The 17,036-nt window shown below is 40.6% G+C and overlaps 1 protein-coding gene across 2 annotated transcripts in view; it reads right to left on the reverse strand.

Moving 5' to 3' along the window:
- Positions 1-17,036, reverse strand: part of OGFOD3 (2-oxoglutarate and iron dependent oxygenase domain containing 3) — a 45,036-nt gene that overhangs the window by 24,297 nt on the left and 3,703 nt on the right. For both annotated transcript variants that reach the window (XM_063352243.1, XM_063352242.1), the window contains 4 exons: positions 12,009-12,084; positions 11,030-11,072; positions 4,597-4,661; positions 3,965-4,021 (listed from right to left, as the gene is read on the reverse strand). In XM_063352243.1, the coding sequence (XP_063208313.1) occupies positions 3,965-4,021; positions 4,597-4,661; positions 11,030-11,072; positions 12,009-12,084 (241 nt within the window). The remainder of the gene's footprint in view (positions 1-3,964; positions 4,022-4,596; positions 4,662-11,029; positions 11,073-12,008; positions 12,085-17,036) is intronic.

Genomic DNA, 17,036 nt, shown 5'->3' on the forward strand with positions numbered 1-17,036 from the left:
ACATCAGTCATGAATAAACTGCAGATTTCCACTGATGTTTGAATGAATAACCCATATGGCAGAGATTTGCTGGAAACAAGCTCCAAAGAGCGTTACCTTTAAGTGCCTAAATGCTTTTTCTTACTTAAGTATGTACCATACTGCTCAAAAGCTCCGGAAACTCCATGAAATTGCTAGTTGAGTCAGCACACACATTATTTCTACACATACATGGTGTTTAATACCTACTTTCTAATAATGTGACATCAGTCAAGTCAACTATGTAGGCACTATAACCTAGAGAAGAAAATGTAAAATATGCAAGGGAAGACTTGTTTCTCAGTGCATGTGAATAACAACCAGGACTTCTGACTTTGTCATAGGTAAGTGGCTGCTGTTCAAAATAAGTTTGAGAAAGCCACACGAAATATAAAATAATTTAATGCTTAATGTAAGGGGTGGGGGAGAATTAAGGTGCAGAATACTGATCTTATTAGAAAATATTGCATTGCACTACTTTGACTAATGACAAGTAGATCTTGGCTTGTAGCTGCCATAAGAACGTGTAAAAAACATCCATTTACAAGTTTGGCACCAAAGGCAAAGATAACTGTGTGCTGCAGAAAGTATGTTTTGCAGGGTTCTTCGCAATGATCTTGGGTGCCCTTCGTTCCACACGGTCACATTTACCGCTTGCAGGAGTCACCAACAGGTTGACGAACTTGTCAGTGCAAACACGAACTCTGCTTCGAGCTCCATAAGATGTCTTGTGTCCCTCTTCGCGACAGCGAATTAAACACTACACATAGGCATGACATGTTTACCTTGCAGTACGAGCAGAGGCATGACTTCTTTTAGAGACCAGCGTGTTCCTTAGAATCCTACAAAGCACGTATCTGAACACATGCGTCTGTGTACTCTAGCTCATTCTGTGCCCAGCATGTGCCAAATACAGCACTTAGCTGTTTTCAAAACTAGCATAAAGTCACTTTTTAGCCTACAAAAAAAAAAACCCAACCACTCTTCTGTACAGCCTGCTTTCCATTGACTTGGCCATTTCAACAGTTACCAATACCACGACTGCACGTTTTTCTTTCGCTTACCTGCTATTCCAGATGCAGCCTATTGGTAAAATATTTAAGGACAAACATGTTGTACTTCACGTGTAAATCATGTGACAAGATAAGGCACATTTCAGCTTAGAAGGTGCTATCAAGGAAGGAATGAATGAGCCCAGGAACTCTGGCTACCTTGGATCTGGTACAGTAAAAGCCACAGTGTTCCCTCAGCCACTCCTGATACGCACCCAGCAGAATCAGGAGGCTCAGGCGGGAGCATCCCCTCCCTTCTTGATCCTGACCCACTCATTCTTCATACTTTTTCCTCCATGTCCCCCATATATCAAAAACTGTCAGGAGAGCTCTGGCATACTATAGCAAGCCAGGAAGTACTTCTTCACGCTGGAGAATATAAGCATTCATTTTCATAAACACAGCAACTATTCTATCACTCATGCCGCTTAGGGCATACACTGGCTCTGAGCAGATGTCCTAAACAGAGCTCTGCTACGGCAATAAATATATGAGTACAGCACCCAAGTCAACAGTGTAAGTGACAAATGGATCCCTCCCAGAACCCGTCAGTAGCAGCCACTGGATATTTCATATTATCCAGTGACTCGGTTCACAGCGCACAGGCCAGACTCAGGGAAAGGCAGAGGAGAACTCCCTGAAAAAGTCATATCATCACCTATAAAAGCAGATACTGAAGTCTGTTTTGGAGTCAGGGTGATGAGGAAGAAAAAAAAAAGCCAATGAAGTAGCTACAAGTCTAAGGAAGATACAACTTAAGAGAAAGGATGTTCGCTAACTTGTGAAGTTGCCAGCTTAATGGATCAGCGGCAGCATAAAGGACTGAGTAAGAGAACTAAAAGTGCCACAGAAAAGTTTCTGTAAGATACAAGCTCTGCCAAACCAGCAAAAAAAATGCACTGTTAGAAGTCACTTGCAAAGTGTGATTCAAGTATGGTGACAGGAACGCTCAAAGCTTTGCAAAACCACACAACTTCTCCAGCCCCCTGGTGAGCATCTCTGCACTGCTCCGGAGAAAAGCACCAAAGGCAGCAGAAGCAGACAAAGCAACAATCTCCTGCAGCCAGGAAGTTTTAACAGAAATCACACATGCAGAATAAATGAAGGGAGAAAGCAAACTATCAGCTCTTCCTCTGCTCTTTCTATGCCTCTATCTTTATAAGTTGTAAAACTCTTGGAATAAATCTTTGATAGTGCCATTTGCCACTGAAGTCACAAGCCTTAAACCAAGCCTCCAGATTTAAAGGTCTTTCTTCTGGATAAAGACACTTCTATTATGTGAAACAAGAGGAATTGCTGTAATATGCCTGGCAGATGGTGGTTAAAGCATCAGACTACAAACCGTAATTGATTCTGAAGCAACATAATTTTGACAGAGACAGTTTAGAAACCAGCCTCCTGGCTCAGAATGCCTACTCGGATTTGTTATTATTGCAATCAGTAACACTTAGACATGAATTACGTTTAGTTATTTCTCTCCAGAGTGTAGTTTTAAACTGACCCTGGTAGGTAAGTGAAAGTAATGAAGATAAATGCTCCCAAGAATAGCATAAAATCATTCATTAAGGACATACAGTCCATGTTAAAGCACTTAATAATATATTTTGTATGAGATTCATATCCAGCAGACTAAAACATTCCCTATATTGGCCTGAAATACCAAAGGAATATTGATATTGCCTAGCAGCTGTCTCATCTTACAGTGTAAGGATGAGAAATCCATAAAAATTAGTGAAAATCTGAATGTTTGTTTTCATGTGAAACAAATATTCTTTGGCAATACACTCCCTACACACACACTTCTACAGATTCTTTAATCTTCTACAGAATGTTAGGCAAAATAAAGACTGTTTTCAAAGTATTCTCTGCTATTTTGGTGAGGCAGAAACCATGTATTTTCTTTATATAGTCAAAGTTCAAAAATAATCAAGGAAGTGTCTCATTTTTTGTGATTTTGGGGGCAGAAGTAAACGCGTTTTAAAGAAGTTAATCTATAAAGACAACAGTATCTAAAAATGGTTATTGAATACAAATAAGCTTCGAAGTGGTGGATATTTAAAGACAAATAAAATTACTACACTAATAAAACTAATAAACATATTTGGCTACTTAATATTACTTCCACCACTAGAGGGAGGTCATATTCCTTCACAAAAGCAAGAAAAAAAGGCAAAAAGAGTTAAAATGCTCAAGGCAGGTACATTTTAAATTATGAGAAAGCAACTGAAATGTATAACTAAAGATTTATTGTGTCTAGTCAACAAAGAATGCTTGTTCCTAAACTTTGGCCACACACCTTCACAGACACATGGAACTCATTACATTTGTTGTCTTCGTTAAGTATATGAGCAGGTCTCCAGGAAAGCTCAAAGGATCAGATGCCAAAGCTATTACATTATAGCACTATTTCATATTCTGAGTTCTTAAGGGGAAAGTATGCTCTGCTTCTCCAGCCAGAACATTAGTAATTTGAAGTCCTTCCACTTCCTGCTTTAGCATTTTTAATGCTTTGCTGCACTTCACCCAAAAAACCACCAAGTTCCTAACGCAGTAATAGTATAGGATTGTCTTTACCGTCTAGCACAACATCTCTTGGATAACATGTGTGCTGCTACCATCATTCTGGTTATGCTTACACCATCAACACTGTCCTGACACTGGCAATGCAGCTAAGTTCAAAGCAACAAATGTTATTTATCAGGTAGCCACCAAAAGGTCCTTTTACTTATTTTCCTCAAGGCATCTTCATTCTCACAGAGATCACTATTTTGAGCTGCAAATTCAATTGTATGTCTGAATCCAAAGCATAATTCCCTCCCAACCTGCACTCTACGAAAAAAAACCCCATAAAGTTATGTTTTGTGGTTCAGTCAGCAATTACTGAAAATCTTTACCGATATAATGCAAAATCCTCTTCTGTGAAGATGTCTTGAATTTTGTCCCCAAAGTACCTGAAAAATTAAACAACAGTCTAAAAGAGGAATTGCTGAATCAGACAGCCATCTGTGCTGCACCCACAATCAATACATGAAAACACAATACAAAAGAAATCCTACAAACGTTTTTGAGCGTGATGTTTCCAAAGCATTGCTCAAAGATTAAATGTTAAAAAGATTAAAGGATCAAGATGCAGCAACTGATAATGGAATTCCCCAGGCGCGAAGAGTCCCCTCCCACACCATGAAATAAGCACATGGATTCAAGTTTTTAAGAGTTCAGACTATTTGATTTTTTCCACCGCTGACAAACTACATTATAACCATGAAAAAAATACTATTATTTACTGATGCAAGAAGAACTCTGAAAATAAAGGTAATGGTAGCTTTCAAAGAGCCCAGTTCAACAAAAGATCAGTTTTCACGCCACAGAAGTTTTTTTTAACTGGTCATGGAAACTGGTGAATCTAACCAACTCCTCCAGTTTGTCATTACTAACTCCAGCCCACAGGGCTTGAGGAATCTGAAGAGGCAATGAGCCCTGAAGTGTAGGATAACAAGAGAGGCAGCAAGCCACCCTCCCGTTTTACCTGTACAGATTAACAAAATGCTTCCCCAGTGACAGAGCTCCAGAGTGCAAGTCCAAAATTGATGCCTGCAAAAAGAAACAAAAAAAATGTAGGAAAGAGAGCATGAAAAGGTTTTATCGTTATTTAGCTATGACCTTTAATAACTGTCCCAAGTTGGCTCTCACTTTCCCCAGCCTACCAAGTAAAAATATTAGTTTCTAGCATTTGGGTTCACAATACTAACGCTTACTTTCAACTACAGACCTCCCCCAGTTTGCTGTATGGATGCACAAAAGATTAAAGCAATATGAAGAAAGCACAGGACTGCTATTCCCAAGATTCAAGTCTGACACAGAGATTTGCCAGAGTCTTCCTCCATGGGCTGGGAGTAAGACACCGGGTACCTGGATCCCTTCTTGAAGGCATTTCCCTTCCACACAAAGATGACTAATTTTCCAATATTTGTGAAGCGCTCAAATAGCAGCACTAATATTTATCTTGCCCAACATTTGTTATTAAAACTTCTCCTTCACCATGAGTTCCTGTGTACTTCTCATATTTAATACGGCCATAAAAGTCTGTTTAAAAGAACAATTCTAATTCTAAGGCTTACTAAAGCCAAACTTTCTTCTCCCCAATTTCTAAACCGCTGTAAAAGAAAACCAAAGAGTAAAGAGTTTTTACATATGACAATTCAATCCACTTCATCCAATTCAGGCCAAACACTTCTGCTGAGCTCCAGACCAAGCTAAAGAGATTAGTATTCAGATTTGCCAGGACAGAGCACTACTCTAAATTATTTCTCTAAATTGAATAAAGTACACTTTTGTATCTCAATCACTGTCCACAAAATACACGTTTGTTTTGCATCAGTTAAACAGTATTTAAAAATATGACTGCTTAGTAATATTTTTTTTTATACACAGAACTATCACGTAGCAAACAGTTAATTAACCTGACCAGCACCAAAGTAATGACACCTTTGATATACAATATCCAGGCAAAAGCACTCATCTTGGAATTTAGCATTTCGTGAAGCACCACATACCATTCACATTATTCTAACAAAATCCAAACAACAATAATACCACTAGGTGAGCTGCCTGGAAAGAACGATAACTTCCATCTTACCAGCAAGAAGAATTCCTGGGCATGGTTGGAACAGCACCGTTAGAAGCCACTTTCTGTCTTTACCCAGAGGCAGACCGGGTAGGGAATGAGCTGCAGAACTCATCAGTGCCTGGCCACGTCAGAGCTGCAATGCCAGGCTGGGGACATGGCTGCACCTCCACCCTGGTCCCAAAGCACCCTTCTTCCTCCTCCTCTGGGTCAATTTGGAGGAGGACACCCATGACCATCTCTCAGCAAAAGAAAATTGCTGCAGGCTCAGTTGCTCTGAGCTTCAGAGCTAAATGAGAACTCCACTAAAATCTCATTTTAAAAGGAATAACGTCAGCCTTCTTTTAATAACACACACAAATCATTTTAATGACCCTTGAACAACGCTTTAAAAATACATAAAGTAACAAGCTATTCAAGTGGACATAGCATGAGCTTTTCAGACCTCCCCTTCCCATTGAAGTCCTCCAAAAGCTCCAGAGGACTGTTCGGGAAACAGGTAATCTCACACTTCATGCAAGAGCAGCTCTTGTAATAAGCTTTACTCAAGCTTCAGAAGCAAAATATTTTTATTAATTGGTTTCTGGTTCTGTACCATAATCTAAGCTACAGCTAGAAGTATAAAACTGCTCCTGTGTAGCTTCAAAAATATACTTGTGATCACACTGAAGCAGATTATAAGGAGAAGTAGCAGGACATGTCTGAAAAGATGAATTTAATTTTTTTTAAAATTGCCTTTCAAATACATTCCATATGCTTTCCAAACATACACATTTCTTCTTACTCTTCAAGCACCAGATGATTACAGTTGGGAAGATCCAAAGTGACCAAATGAATCAATAAGAGACACCCCCAAGAACTATAGATACTCATAGCTGAAGAGATAACAGCTACAATACAAAGCCTAGAAAGGCCAGATGAAGACAACTGAAAAGGGAATCTGACAAAAAAATAATGTTTTTCAGGGTTGTTTCAGACAGGGGGAAACAACTGAGTGCCAAACATCGACAGGGACTTGATTACGCACGAGCACAGAGCTATTTGTTTAACAGCTACCTTGGAGAGAAACTGAAACACATTTACTTTGGCCACTGCCACTTCAGAACATTACGCATTTTCAGCATCATTTCCTACACTGAGACAAATACCTTGGTGGAAGCCTGTGTCAACACCGTTACTTCACGTTCAGCTATCTGATGAAGCGTCAGCCCGCAAGCCAGGCCAGCGTTCCCAGGCTGAAAGCTCTACAAGGTTTATCTACAGATGGCAGGAACACTGCAATCACACATACCCACACACCTGTTTCCGAGACAGTGCTTAACAGAACTGCCACAATATCCTTGTTTACAGAACTCTATGGAAAGGAAGTTGAACTTCCTTTAAAAAAAAAGTACATGTTCTTTTGGACCTTCAACCTTGCCAGTCCCACATTCTCCACCCTCTCACTGCTAAAATGTTTCAAAGAGAACATGCAAATAACCACCGTTTCTCAGCCTGTGGTAAAAGGATGATTTTCCCCATCTTACAAAGCAGGAGGCCCTGCCTTTGATCCTCACTAAAAAGGACTCCCAACCATTAAATATGCATTTACTTCTACAGCAATTCCTCCACCCCTTGAAAAGTTTTAAGTGATACTTGTAAAGGAAACAGCACACCGCCCAAAAGAAAAAAAAAAAGCAAAAAAACCCTTACTTCTACTTGCCTATAGAGGAGCTGGCAGCACTCAGAACCATCCCCATTCCTCCTGGGGGAACGCTCACACACTCGAGCTAAGAGGGAAGAGCAATGGAGGTTCTACATGGCCACCAACTCCCAGGCAGCATCAAACTGGCCGTCACTGCAGGCAGTCTTACGGACCCTCGAAACAATCCCACCTGGAAATACCCTTCCCTACCTGAATCTTGAGAGCAGACAGACAAGGGTTACGTTCTTAGGGTAATGCCTCTTAAAAGTTACACTGAGTAATTATGAGACACAAGAGTAACCAATCTAATTTATGCATCATTCAGATTGCAGGAGGCAGAGATTATTACTGTGGAAATTAAATGCACTATTTGGCTCTGGAATCCAGTACAAGTTCACACTAAACTCAGACTAGCCACAGCCAGCTCCTGTGGAGTTAAGTCCAGTTACCCACACCAACACACCGCGGTGGGCAAGCTGAAAGGCCGCTGCCAAGCATGTCTTTCACTCTCACACGCACGTGTTTCCTAAGGGCTATCAGGAGGCTAATTAGGAAGGAAGAAAACCGTGCAGCCTGTTGTGGAGGTATAACCACAGGACAAGTATTAGGCAGAGGCTTTCTCTTCCCCCTGGAAAGGCAGAGCCGACAGCGGTTTGAGGACGGCAGAGTTGGGTTGGGAGGGCTGAAAGCAGAATAAGGAGGGATGCGGTCTGCAGAACCACTGTTCTGTGCACAGCTCAGCGGGCCCACAACAGAAACCCTTTGGTGGCATCACAGCTACACAGGTTGTTTGAGTCTCCCAGAGATTCAGAAATTTAATTTTCCCCCTGCAAGAGGGAGCTCTGGGCAGCTACTCCTGGCAATTCCGCCACCACCCAGGAGACAGACTACAGCTGGCTGCACCAAGGGAGTGCTTTTCTGGGGCTTCTAAATAAACACCAATAGACCTGATAGTAAACGAGTCGTTTCATTTACACTGAAGAGATGTTATGACGGCAGCACCTACAAAGACGTGAATGAGTGAGTCATGACTAAAGTGGGAACGCCAGCAGCGGCAGCGTGCAAGAAAATATTAGGTAGGGGAGAAAGGGAAAGGTCATTATCTTTATACAGAGGAAAAAAACCTTAAGCTGAGGCAAACATCAAGAGAACTAATGTGATTTATACTCTGTTCCTCATCACAGAATGTGAAACTATTTCACAGAGACATACAAAGGAAAGCAGGATACCGGTGGAGAAGATGCTCCTGTTTGGATTCTGTTCAAAGTTAAAGTAGAATATTACAATGGCCTCTTCTAGCCTCACTCTATGTGTGTGTAAATAAAAATAAACCTAGGAAAAATTACAAAGAAAAATAAGAAAGCAAGCTCAGCATGACAACTGGGGCATGACTCCTGGGAGACTTCAATAATTCAGATGTTTGCCAGGACTTTCTCAACACAAAAGGATGGAAAGGGAAACAAGGTTTATTGCTATACTTCAGTGCTCCAGGGAAGCAGAAAAGGCAGCAAGCAAAGGGGGGAGAGAATTTACAGTCACAAACTGCAAGTTTAGGTCTTTAATAAATTATATCCAAACACACAGACACAAATCCACTTCTGCGAGTTCAAAAATATAACAGGAAAAAAAATACCAGATGTTGCTTAAAAAGGGGCTAAGAAGAAATCAGAGAGAATGAAAATGCAGTCTGTACCCCAGTAGAAATCTGAAGAAGTTTTATTTGGAACAGTAGAGAGATCAAAGCGGCTAAAGAAAGAATTAAACAGAAACAAGGAGTTATTTAAGGAATTTTTAAGGAAAAAAGTAGTCTTAGAATAACAGATATAATTGGACAGAATTATCCAAACACTCTAAAGCCTAAGAAATTTAAAGCAACAAGCCAGACCTAACCCAACAGGCTTGAAGCTTGAGAGGCAGACAGGCAGAGTAGGTAGATGAAGTAAGACTTGGAACATTTTGTATGCTATGCACATAAGAGATTTGAGAAGATAAAAGGCTCAAATGAAGAAAGACAGTTTCATCTGTACTTCATCAGCACACATCCATCAGTATTTAATGATATCTGAGAGCCAAGATAGCACTATTGGGATAAAGTTCACTCCACAACACAGGGAATACAAGCACGCACATCGAAAAAGAAAGAAGAAAACGGGGAACAGGCATAAAAGAATCTAAGTAAAGAGACTGTATTTAAAGGCTTCTCCTAAACGCGATCTCCCAGAAACACTGGTCAGCTCTTGTTTTTAGCTTCTTTCAGTGTTTATCCACTATTTTGGATAAGGCCTCAATGCAAAAATACACAACTTTTCTTCTTGCAGCTTTCCCTAAGGGGTAACAGCACGCAATAACTTTTTCACGTTTACAGATTATAAGAAATGTGAGAAGGCTTGGATGAGAGCCCAGACCTCTCAAAGGACATCAGATTCCTTAACACGCTTACTTTATTGCAGCCATACAGTCATCTCCCCACTAACACCCCCACTTTAAAAAACCTCACAGTGATGTTTCCAAAATGATGGATGGATTTATATTTGTCTGATATTCTGGCTTATTGTCCAGTAAGCCAGCGCAGGACCTCTGCCCAGCTCTGTGCATTGGGCAGCAAGTTTACCTCCCCTCACGTCTCTTCCAAGCTTTCTCTGCCTCAGTTTCCCCAGTTCCCTGACCCCCAGCTGGACATTAGCTTTCTGCAGTTGAAATCCATGAAGCTGTCTGTGTTATACACTGCCCTTCTAATCCCCTCTTTGTGGAAGTCTAAGAAATAAAAAAAAATAAATCACATATAGGTCCTAAAAGAACAGGATCGGAAACCCACTCGATAGCATGAGTGACAGGAGTTAAGCCGGAGCTCCCGAGAGGCAGAGTAATCTAGGCAAAATGGCAGATTATGCAACCACAGAACTGAAAAAAAGCCAAGGGACTCTGACAGAACATGCTAAATCTTTTAAATATATTGTTTCAGATGGTCAGCACTGCTTAAATTTCTCAGGTTATATTTTTTGCAGGTCTTCCTCACCAAGCATAAGGACAATAAAGTCTTATTTTATTTTTTTTTCATTGAAACCTTTCTCCTTTTCCGCTAATGTATGTCCTAATTCAGCAGATGCCTAAAAAAGCAATTGTGTTTACAAACACTCAAGAAACAGTTTCTGTTCATACACAAAAACATCCTGAGAACAAAGAAGTGGGAAAGAAATTAAAACAAACGTGCTTGTTAAAGAAGCGGGCTTGTTTTTGTTTAATGAATATTATTCAAAAGTCCACTTAAGACTTACGTGTCATTTTTTGTCACTACACCAGACCAACGTTTACGTGATGCTGTGAACCACTGATTTAGTTTCAGAAGCTAAACTTGAACAGTTCTGCTATAGTAACTGTTTCCAGATGGAGAAGACAAAAATCAGTTCAAGAGAGGCGCTAGAAATAACTAAATTGAATAACAGGAAATGTCAACTGTATTGTAGAAGTCACAAATTACACTGCTAGCAGAAGTAGTAATAGGAGATAAAATAACCTTCCAAACAATTTCTTTTTTTCCCAAGTCTGAATGGAAAGAAAAATTCTCCGTCTCCTCTCCTCAAGCCCCAAAAATGCATTTATAATCTTGCCTTGGCAGTAAAAGAATGTAAGAAGTAACAGGACACTGCTCACCCCTCCATCAGATCCTCCCAAGGACAGTCCCCTCTCTGCTATTCTGCAGGCAAAACAATAACCTCAATGAGAACTGAAGTCTGATTACTTTGTCCTTTAATGTCATTATTTACAACTTGTAACTCTTCAGTAAGTGGTATTTGATGCATCAGATATAACCTGATTGAGTTAATAGAAGCTGCCATTTATTTGAGACCAAATCTTGCAGCCTATCATAAAATCAAAGCATCTATGTTGCAGAACGCTTCAGAGCTTGTAGCCCCCCTTCCATAAACCTCCCAAAAACATTGTCTTTCGAATACATTCTGGTCAAGATTAAACATTAAAAAACCCAAACAACAGATCATGTTTCTTAGGGGAAGTAAAAGTAAACTTGTCCAACGCAGAAATGATCTACCAAAATCAGGAGCCCGACTGAATTTGAAATCAGAGTGGCCAGCCCGACTAGTGAACAAAGCACTTGTACTTCGCCTATCGCTTTGAGCATTGCCGTGATATTCCCCACTTATATGATTATCAAGTGCAAATCACACTCAAAGAGGCTGATAACTTTAACTGCATAATTTGGCAGTGTCCCCTACTATTTGATTAAAACTCACCACTTAATGTTTATAGAGAACAACAGGGTCAGCACTAGCTCCTAATTACCCAGAAAGACTCAGCTGAAAGGAGGCTTATGTTGTTTTGTTCTGTTTTTAAAGGCCAAGTGGAACAGAGGGCCAAGTGAAAATCCTTTAAAACTTATTATTTTCCTTGTTTTCTCTACAACACTCATGCCCCACAGAGCTAGGCAGGCTCTGTATGAAAGAGACCTGCCTCCACTACAGCAAAAAATGCAAAATAGCTTCAAAAAAGTTTAGCGTTTTAACCAGTTTAACCCATCCTCCGTCAGCTAATGAGCTTTGTGCTACACCTTAGACACTGGCGCACTGTCATTAAAGTAAGCGCTTGTAAAAGTTAAGAGCTAAAAGACAATTACCTACGGATTCTTTCAGCTTCTTCCCTTGTGATTACTGTGTCAGTCACACCTCTTCCACACCTTCTAGGAGTGCACCCTGGAACATACAGAGAAAGAGAAAAAAAGAAGCGATCATCTTTCAAACAGAGTTCAAAACAAGTCTCTATTAATATTCTCCTACTCCCCTTTCAGATTCACAACATTCAGAAGGGATATTGGCAATCTTTTTAGAGCACCTAAACTACAAGAAAGTGACACCTCCATTTTGATGTGTTCTGCACTGCAGTTATCAGAGGAAAGACTAACCAGCCAGCGTCACTGTTGCCTCCGCACAGACTCAAGTCCCCAGGACTCATCTAAGCTGCATCACTTTCCCTGCTATGGCTGGTTGGTATAATTCAGGGGAATTACACCAACTAAGCTGACAAGTTATCTCCTCCTATGTCCATCACGCAATCCAACAGAATGCGGATGATCTGAAAGGAATGAATCCCAAAGCCCACAGCAGCACAGCCACTGGAGATGCGGCTGTCACACACATATCCCAGAGCCTCCAGTGCTGAGGTTAGGCAGAATGCACGGCAGTCCTGTGCCTTTAAGAACAAGCTACTTTTCCTGTTGATCTGAAAATAATTCCTAGAAACCTTAAGTTTGTAACAAATTCTGGGATTACAATTCACTTACTGATGTTCCTTTGCACTTCTGCCACTTCAAGCTAGAGAAGACTGCCTTTTTTAGCTAGGTGCTGTCAGACACACGTGTATCTCAGTGCACATGCAGCAAGACAGATAGACCCAGTGATTTTTCCCTTCTGCCCAAGGCCAGTAGAGAAAACAAAAGTTCCTGTTCATATAACAGGACTTTAAAAGGAGGATGATCTAAAATGATTTAATCTTACACTCTATTCTAGCCTCCAAACAGGCAAGGCAAGAACTGGAAAGCTCAACAGTGCCACATGGATCCTTCCATCTCAGGCTGGCAGTTCCAAAATCAGCCAGGATCTCTAGCAACTAAACCCCCTTAATATCATGTGTCCATATACAAAGTGTTCTCTATTACAGTCCAAGTAAGTCTTCAACTCAGACAAAGGTCCAGTACAGACCACTCCTCAGTACAATACAACAACATGAAAAGAGTTCCGCCCCAAAACCACAGAGTCTTAACAGGATAAAGAAACTCAATTGTCCTGGAGAAAAAGTGAGCTGCAGAAGACAAGACATACTTGGATGCAGACTGCAGTGGACGTAACAGAGCACCACCATGCTAATAACAGAAAAGAGAGAATGTCACTCAGACAGGGGCGAGATCACTACTTGACAAAAGAAAAAACTGGAAGAAATGGCTAGAACACAAATAGTTCAAGCCCTGAAGAAGATACTACTAATAACAAGGGCTCCTGAATAGGTATAGGATCTTTATGTAGTATCAATACATGCTAGTTCACGTATTAACACAAAGAACTGATTTTAACTTATCTTTCAGCGTTCAACCCTAAATCATGCAGGTTATTAACAGATTCCTGTAGTCAAGCACTAAGAACTAATGTATTTGTCCACTGGAAGTCACTGGGAAAAGCAATGGTAACAAAAAAAAAAAGCAATGAATTTGAACGTTCCGACCATACTGCCAGGAGAATAAAAGCATCTTATTTCAGACTCGCTCAACCTTCTTTCCCCCAAACACAAGTCAAAAGGAAACAAATAACATTCTGTATGGGGTGTCTATACAAATATACCTTGAAGGGCAGCTTTTTAATATGAGACATTGCACAAAATTGTCTTGAAGCACACAGCTTAGACATACATAATAAAAAAAGTCTCTTAAAATTCACCACTAAGAAATCCAACATTCAATTTTAAAGGCTCATGGGAAAAAGCCAGCAGTAAGAGTTCCAGGTGATGAATATATGAAAGTTCTTATAAAATCAGAAGTCTGGACCACAAAAGTCTTTAGGCAAGAAGATCAATTCTGAGCCACCAGAGACCTTGGGTTGTCACAGCCGGCACTTAATGGGGAAGCTCCATATATAGATGTAAAGCCACAGAAAAGTTGGGATGAGTGTATTTTCTGACATCTGCCAATACACTTACTGTTGCTGAACTGAGCTCCTCTTCAAGGATTATTTGCTCATTAGAACATAAGAGAGGGGGTGAAAAACTCCTGGAAAGAAATCAATCAAATCACCCATGCAAGTCAAAAGCTCTGATCAAAAGCAACTAATGATAACAACGACCACAGACTGACAGAAAGAGAAATTTTGCCACAGCAAGCACTGATGATTTGGAGGAATTTCCACTCCATCTTACTGGATATATCCTGACACAGCTCCAATTATACCACTGTTTCAAGAAGAGAGAGAAGCAATGAGAGATGTGTGGGTGAATGGGCTGAGTACTGACAATATACGGAATTACACACACAGTTTCCTTGCTTGGGAAGAGGAGTCCCGTGTTTGATGTATGCTTAAATTGAAGTCAAAGGCACCCACACCAAGCAGACTTTAAACACAGATAAAGGTCAGGAAACCAACTGGATTATAACCCCGATAAGTCATTGTGTTTTCTGACTACCCAGCAACAATTCACTCAAGCTGGCTCAAGATTCAGATTCCAGGGAGCACACACTGAGCTATTTGAAGATGACCTAGGAAAATAGCAGTCCAAAACAGCGCTAGAGATTACATTCTTAAGCATTCATTTATCAGTGCCAGCACAGAACCCAGTGACAAGAATGAACCAGAACCACTGCTCCCACACCTCACTTTGCTCTTCTTGACCCTGCAAGCAAAAGAAACAAGTAGAATCAAAACATACCATTCATCAGAAACCATAGTGGCTTGATATTAAAAAAAGCACCATAAAAATTACAAATTCTGGCAGCAGCCCAAAGTTGCTTTGCATATTAAAGAACAACACTTCGCAATAAAGTACCAGTTCCAAAGGTACAGAATTCAAACCAACAAGGGCTTTACAGGCAGAAAATTGTTCTAAATTACAAATCTGGGAGGGAGCGGAGAGAGGGGGAGCTTCTGTGCCATGTTTCAGACACACTGTAAATACTCCCCTCTGCAACCAGAAAGGCTAGGCAAAGTTTTTGTGGAAGTTCTTGCATTTTTCAGTCTCAGTTCCAGGAACCGACAATTTGCAAGTTAAACGCTGCAGATCTTGCAATAAACATGCAAGCATTGGAAATGCCCTGTTCCTCTGGAGCCTATGACCCAGCGGTTCTGAAAAGCAACAAGTAGTAGCCAGCAAACACTGCAAACTATTTCTTGTCTGCCCTAACAAAAAAGTATACATTTTATATTGCTATGTCTTAAAGGCTCCATCATATGTTCAGCAGCGGCAGATTAAAATCAGTTATTCACTGCTGAATGCCAGGCTGAAGAGCATCTCAGAAGCCCATCGACAATTGATGAGACATCTCTGCCTCCAGGCCAACAAATACTCACCCAAAGAGCGAGACAGATGGCTGAGGCAATAACAGCTTCCAGCACCCAATTCTAAACTCAGATGCATATAAAAAAAACAGCCAAAGAGGGACCAATTTGGGTTCCCATAACTGAAAAAACTTTAGCAAACATTTTGTTAGTACCTGTAAGATCCACTCAACAATTTGCAGAACAATAATCATCGGTCACAAATCATGTAACAAACTCCACACTGTACCCAATGTTCCCTTGGGTATAAAGACGCAAACAATGTTACGAAGCACAAGTTTGCATACTGGCAGTACACTTTTTTATAGTCCTGTTAAAAAATAGGATTAAAAAAGGCTGAGGTAACAGGCTGATAGAAAAAATGAGATTTTAAGGGGTCTGGAGAAAGCTGAACACAGAAAAACAAGAAAGTTCTCTTGGCTAATAGAGACAGGAAAAGGGGAATGACTTTCCTTCTGCCATTGAAAAGGTCTCTAATGCTTGAATAGCAAATAAAATTGTCTTAGACATGAGGGAAAGCTGGCGTTCAAGGAGAGAACAGGTAGGAAAGTATAAATTCAATGGAATATTTCAATACTCCAGGACAAACGGGTCTAAACAGAATTTTCTTGTACAACATTCTGCAAAAAGGACACTAGCAAAGACTTCTGATTCCAGAAAAGACTGGTGCTCGCTATTTCCAGCCACAAACAACAGCACAGATCTTAACCTTTTGGAAACGTTGGTACTGGAGAGTTCAGATTTGTCAGAACTACAGTTATGTGTCTAGGGCCTCTGACAAAGAGCTGGCAAAGACAGTACTGGAAGCAGGAGGCGTTCTGAAGGCAACTGCAGCAGCTTTTCCAAACTGAGTAGAAAAACAAGAAAAAGATAGTCCAGCATAAAGTCAGGCAGGTACCAACAGTACGGCACAAACACTGGATGAATGCTAAGGAAAAATGAGAACAGTCTGTTTGTTTGAAAACAATTTTAGCATTAAGAAATGCATCATCTTTGTCTAAGACACCATGGAACATGGAAGCACTGAAGTACTAAAAGCAAACTCAGAGAATCTGCACTCAGGAGAAATTCAGTAATGTTAAGTACCCAGTAGCTTCCACAAATTTGTGCCTAACAGACACAAAATCATTCACTTATTAGATAAGGCACTTGGCTTTGGATCCAAGAGTTGTATTTTTTCAACCAAGGTAAAGGAGGAACATACCAAAACATGGAAAAACACTGTGGCCCCCACAGCCCCAGTGCTCCTGTTCAGTGCACAGAAAACAGATGGTAAGTGCCTAAACTGCAGCTTTGTCTTCCACTCAGAGTGGTACTTGGCCAAGAACAACACACTGCCAAGACCAGGATGATTCACTTGAGAAAAAAAGCCCCATCATGATGCTCCCCTAATGCAATCCATCTGAAAGCAGGACAAGAGGAGGCAAGGATTTATTGTATGCTATTCCTATAACCACACCAGCAGTCTAGGTGCTAGACCTTTTCCTCCACTGCTCACAGACTTTTCTGCTTTCCACATTCACCGATCCAGTCTCCGGAAAAGCATCCTAAAGCTGTCTCCTGGGCAGTGAGCATGGATACTTCATGAACTGACACAGCATGTCAACACA

Source organism: Chroicocephalus ridibundus, chromosome 14 (genome assembly GCF_963924245.1).
Source record: "Chroicocephalus ridibundus chromosome 14, bChrRid1.1, whole genome shotgun sequence".
NCBI lineage: Eukaryota > Metazoa > Chordata > Aves > Charadriiformes > Laridae > Chroicocephalus > Chroicocephalus ridibundus.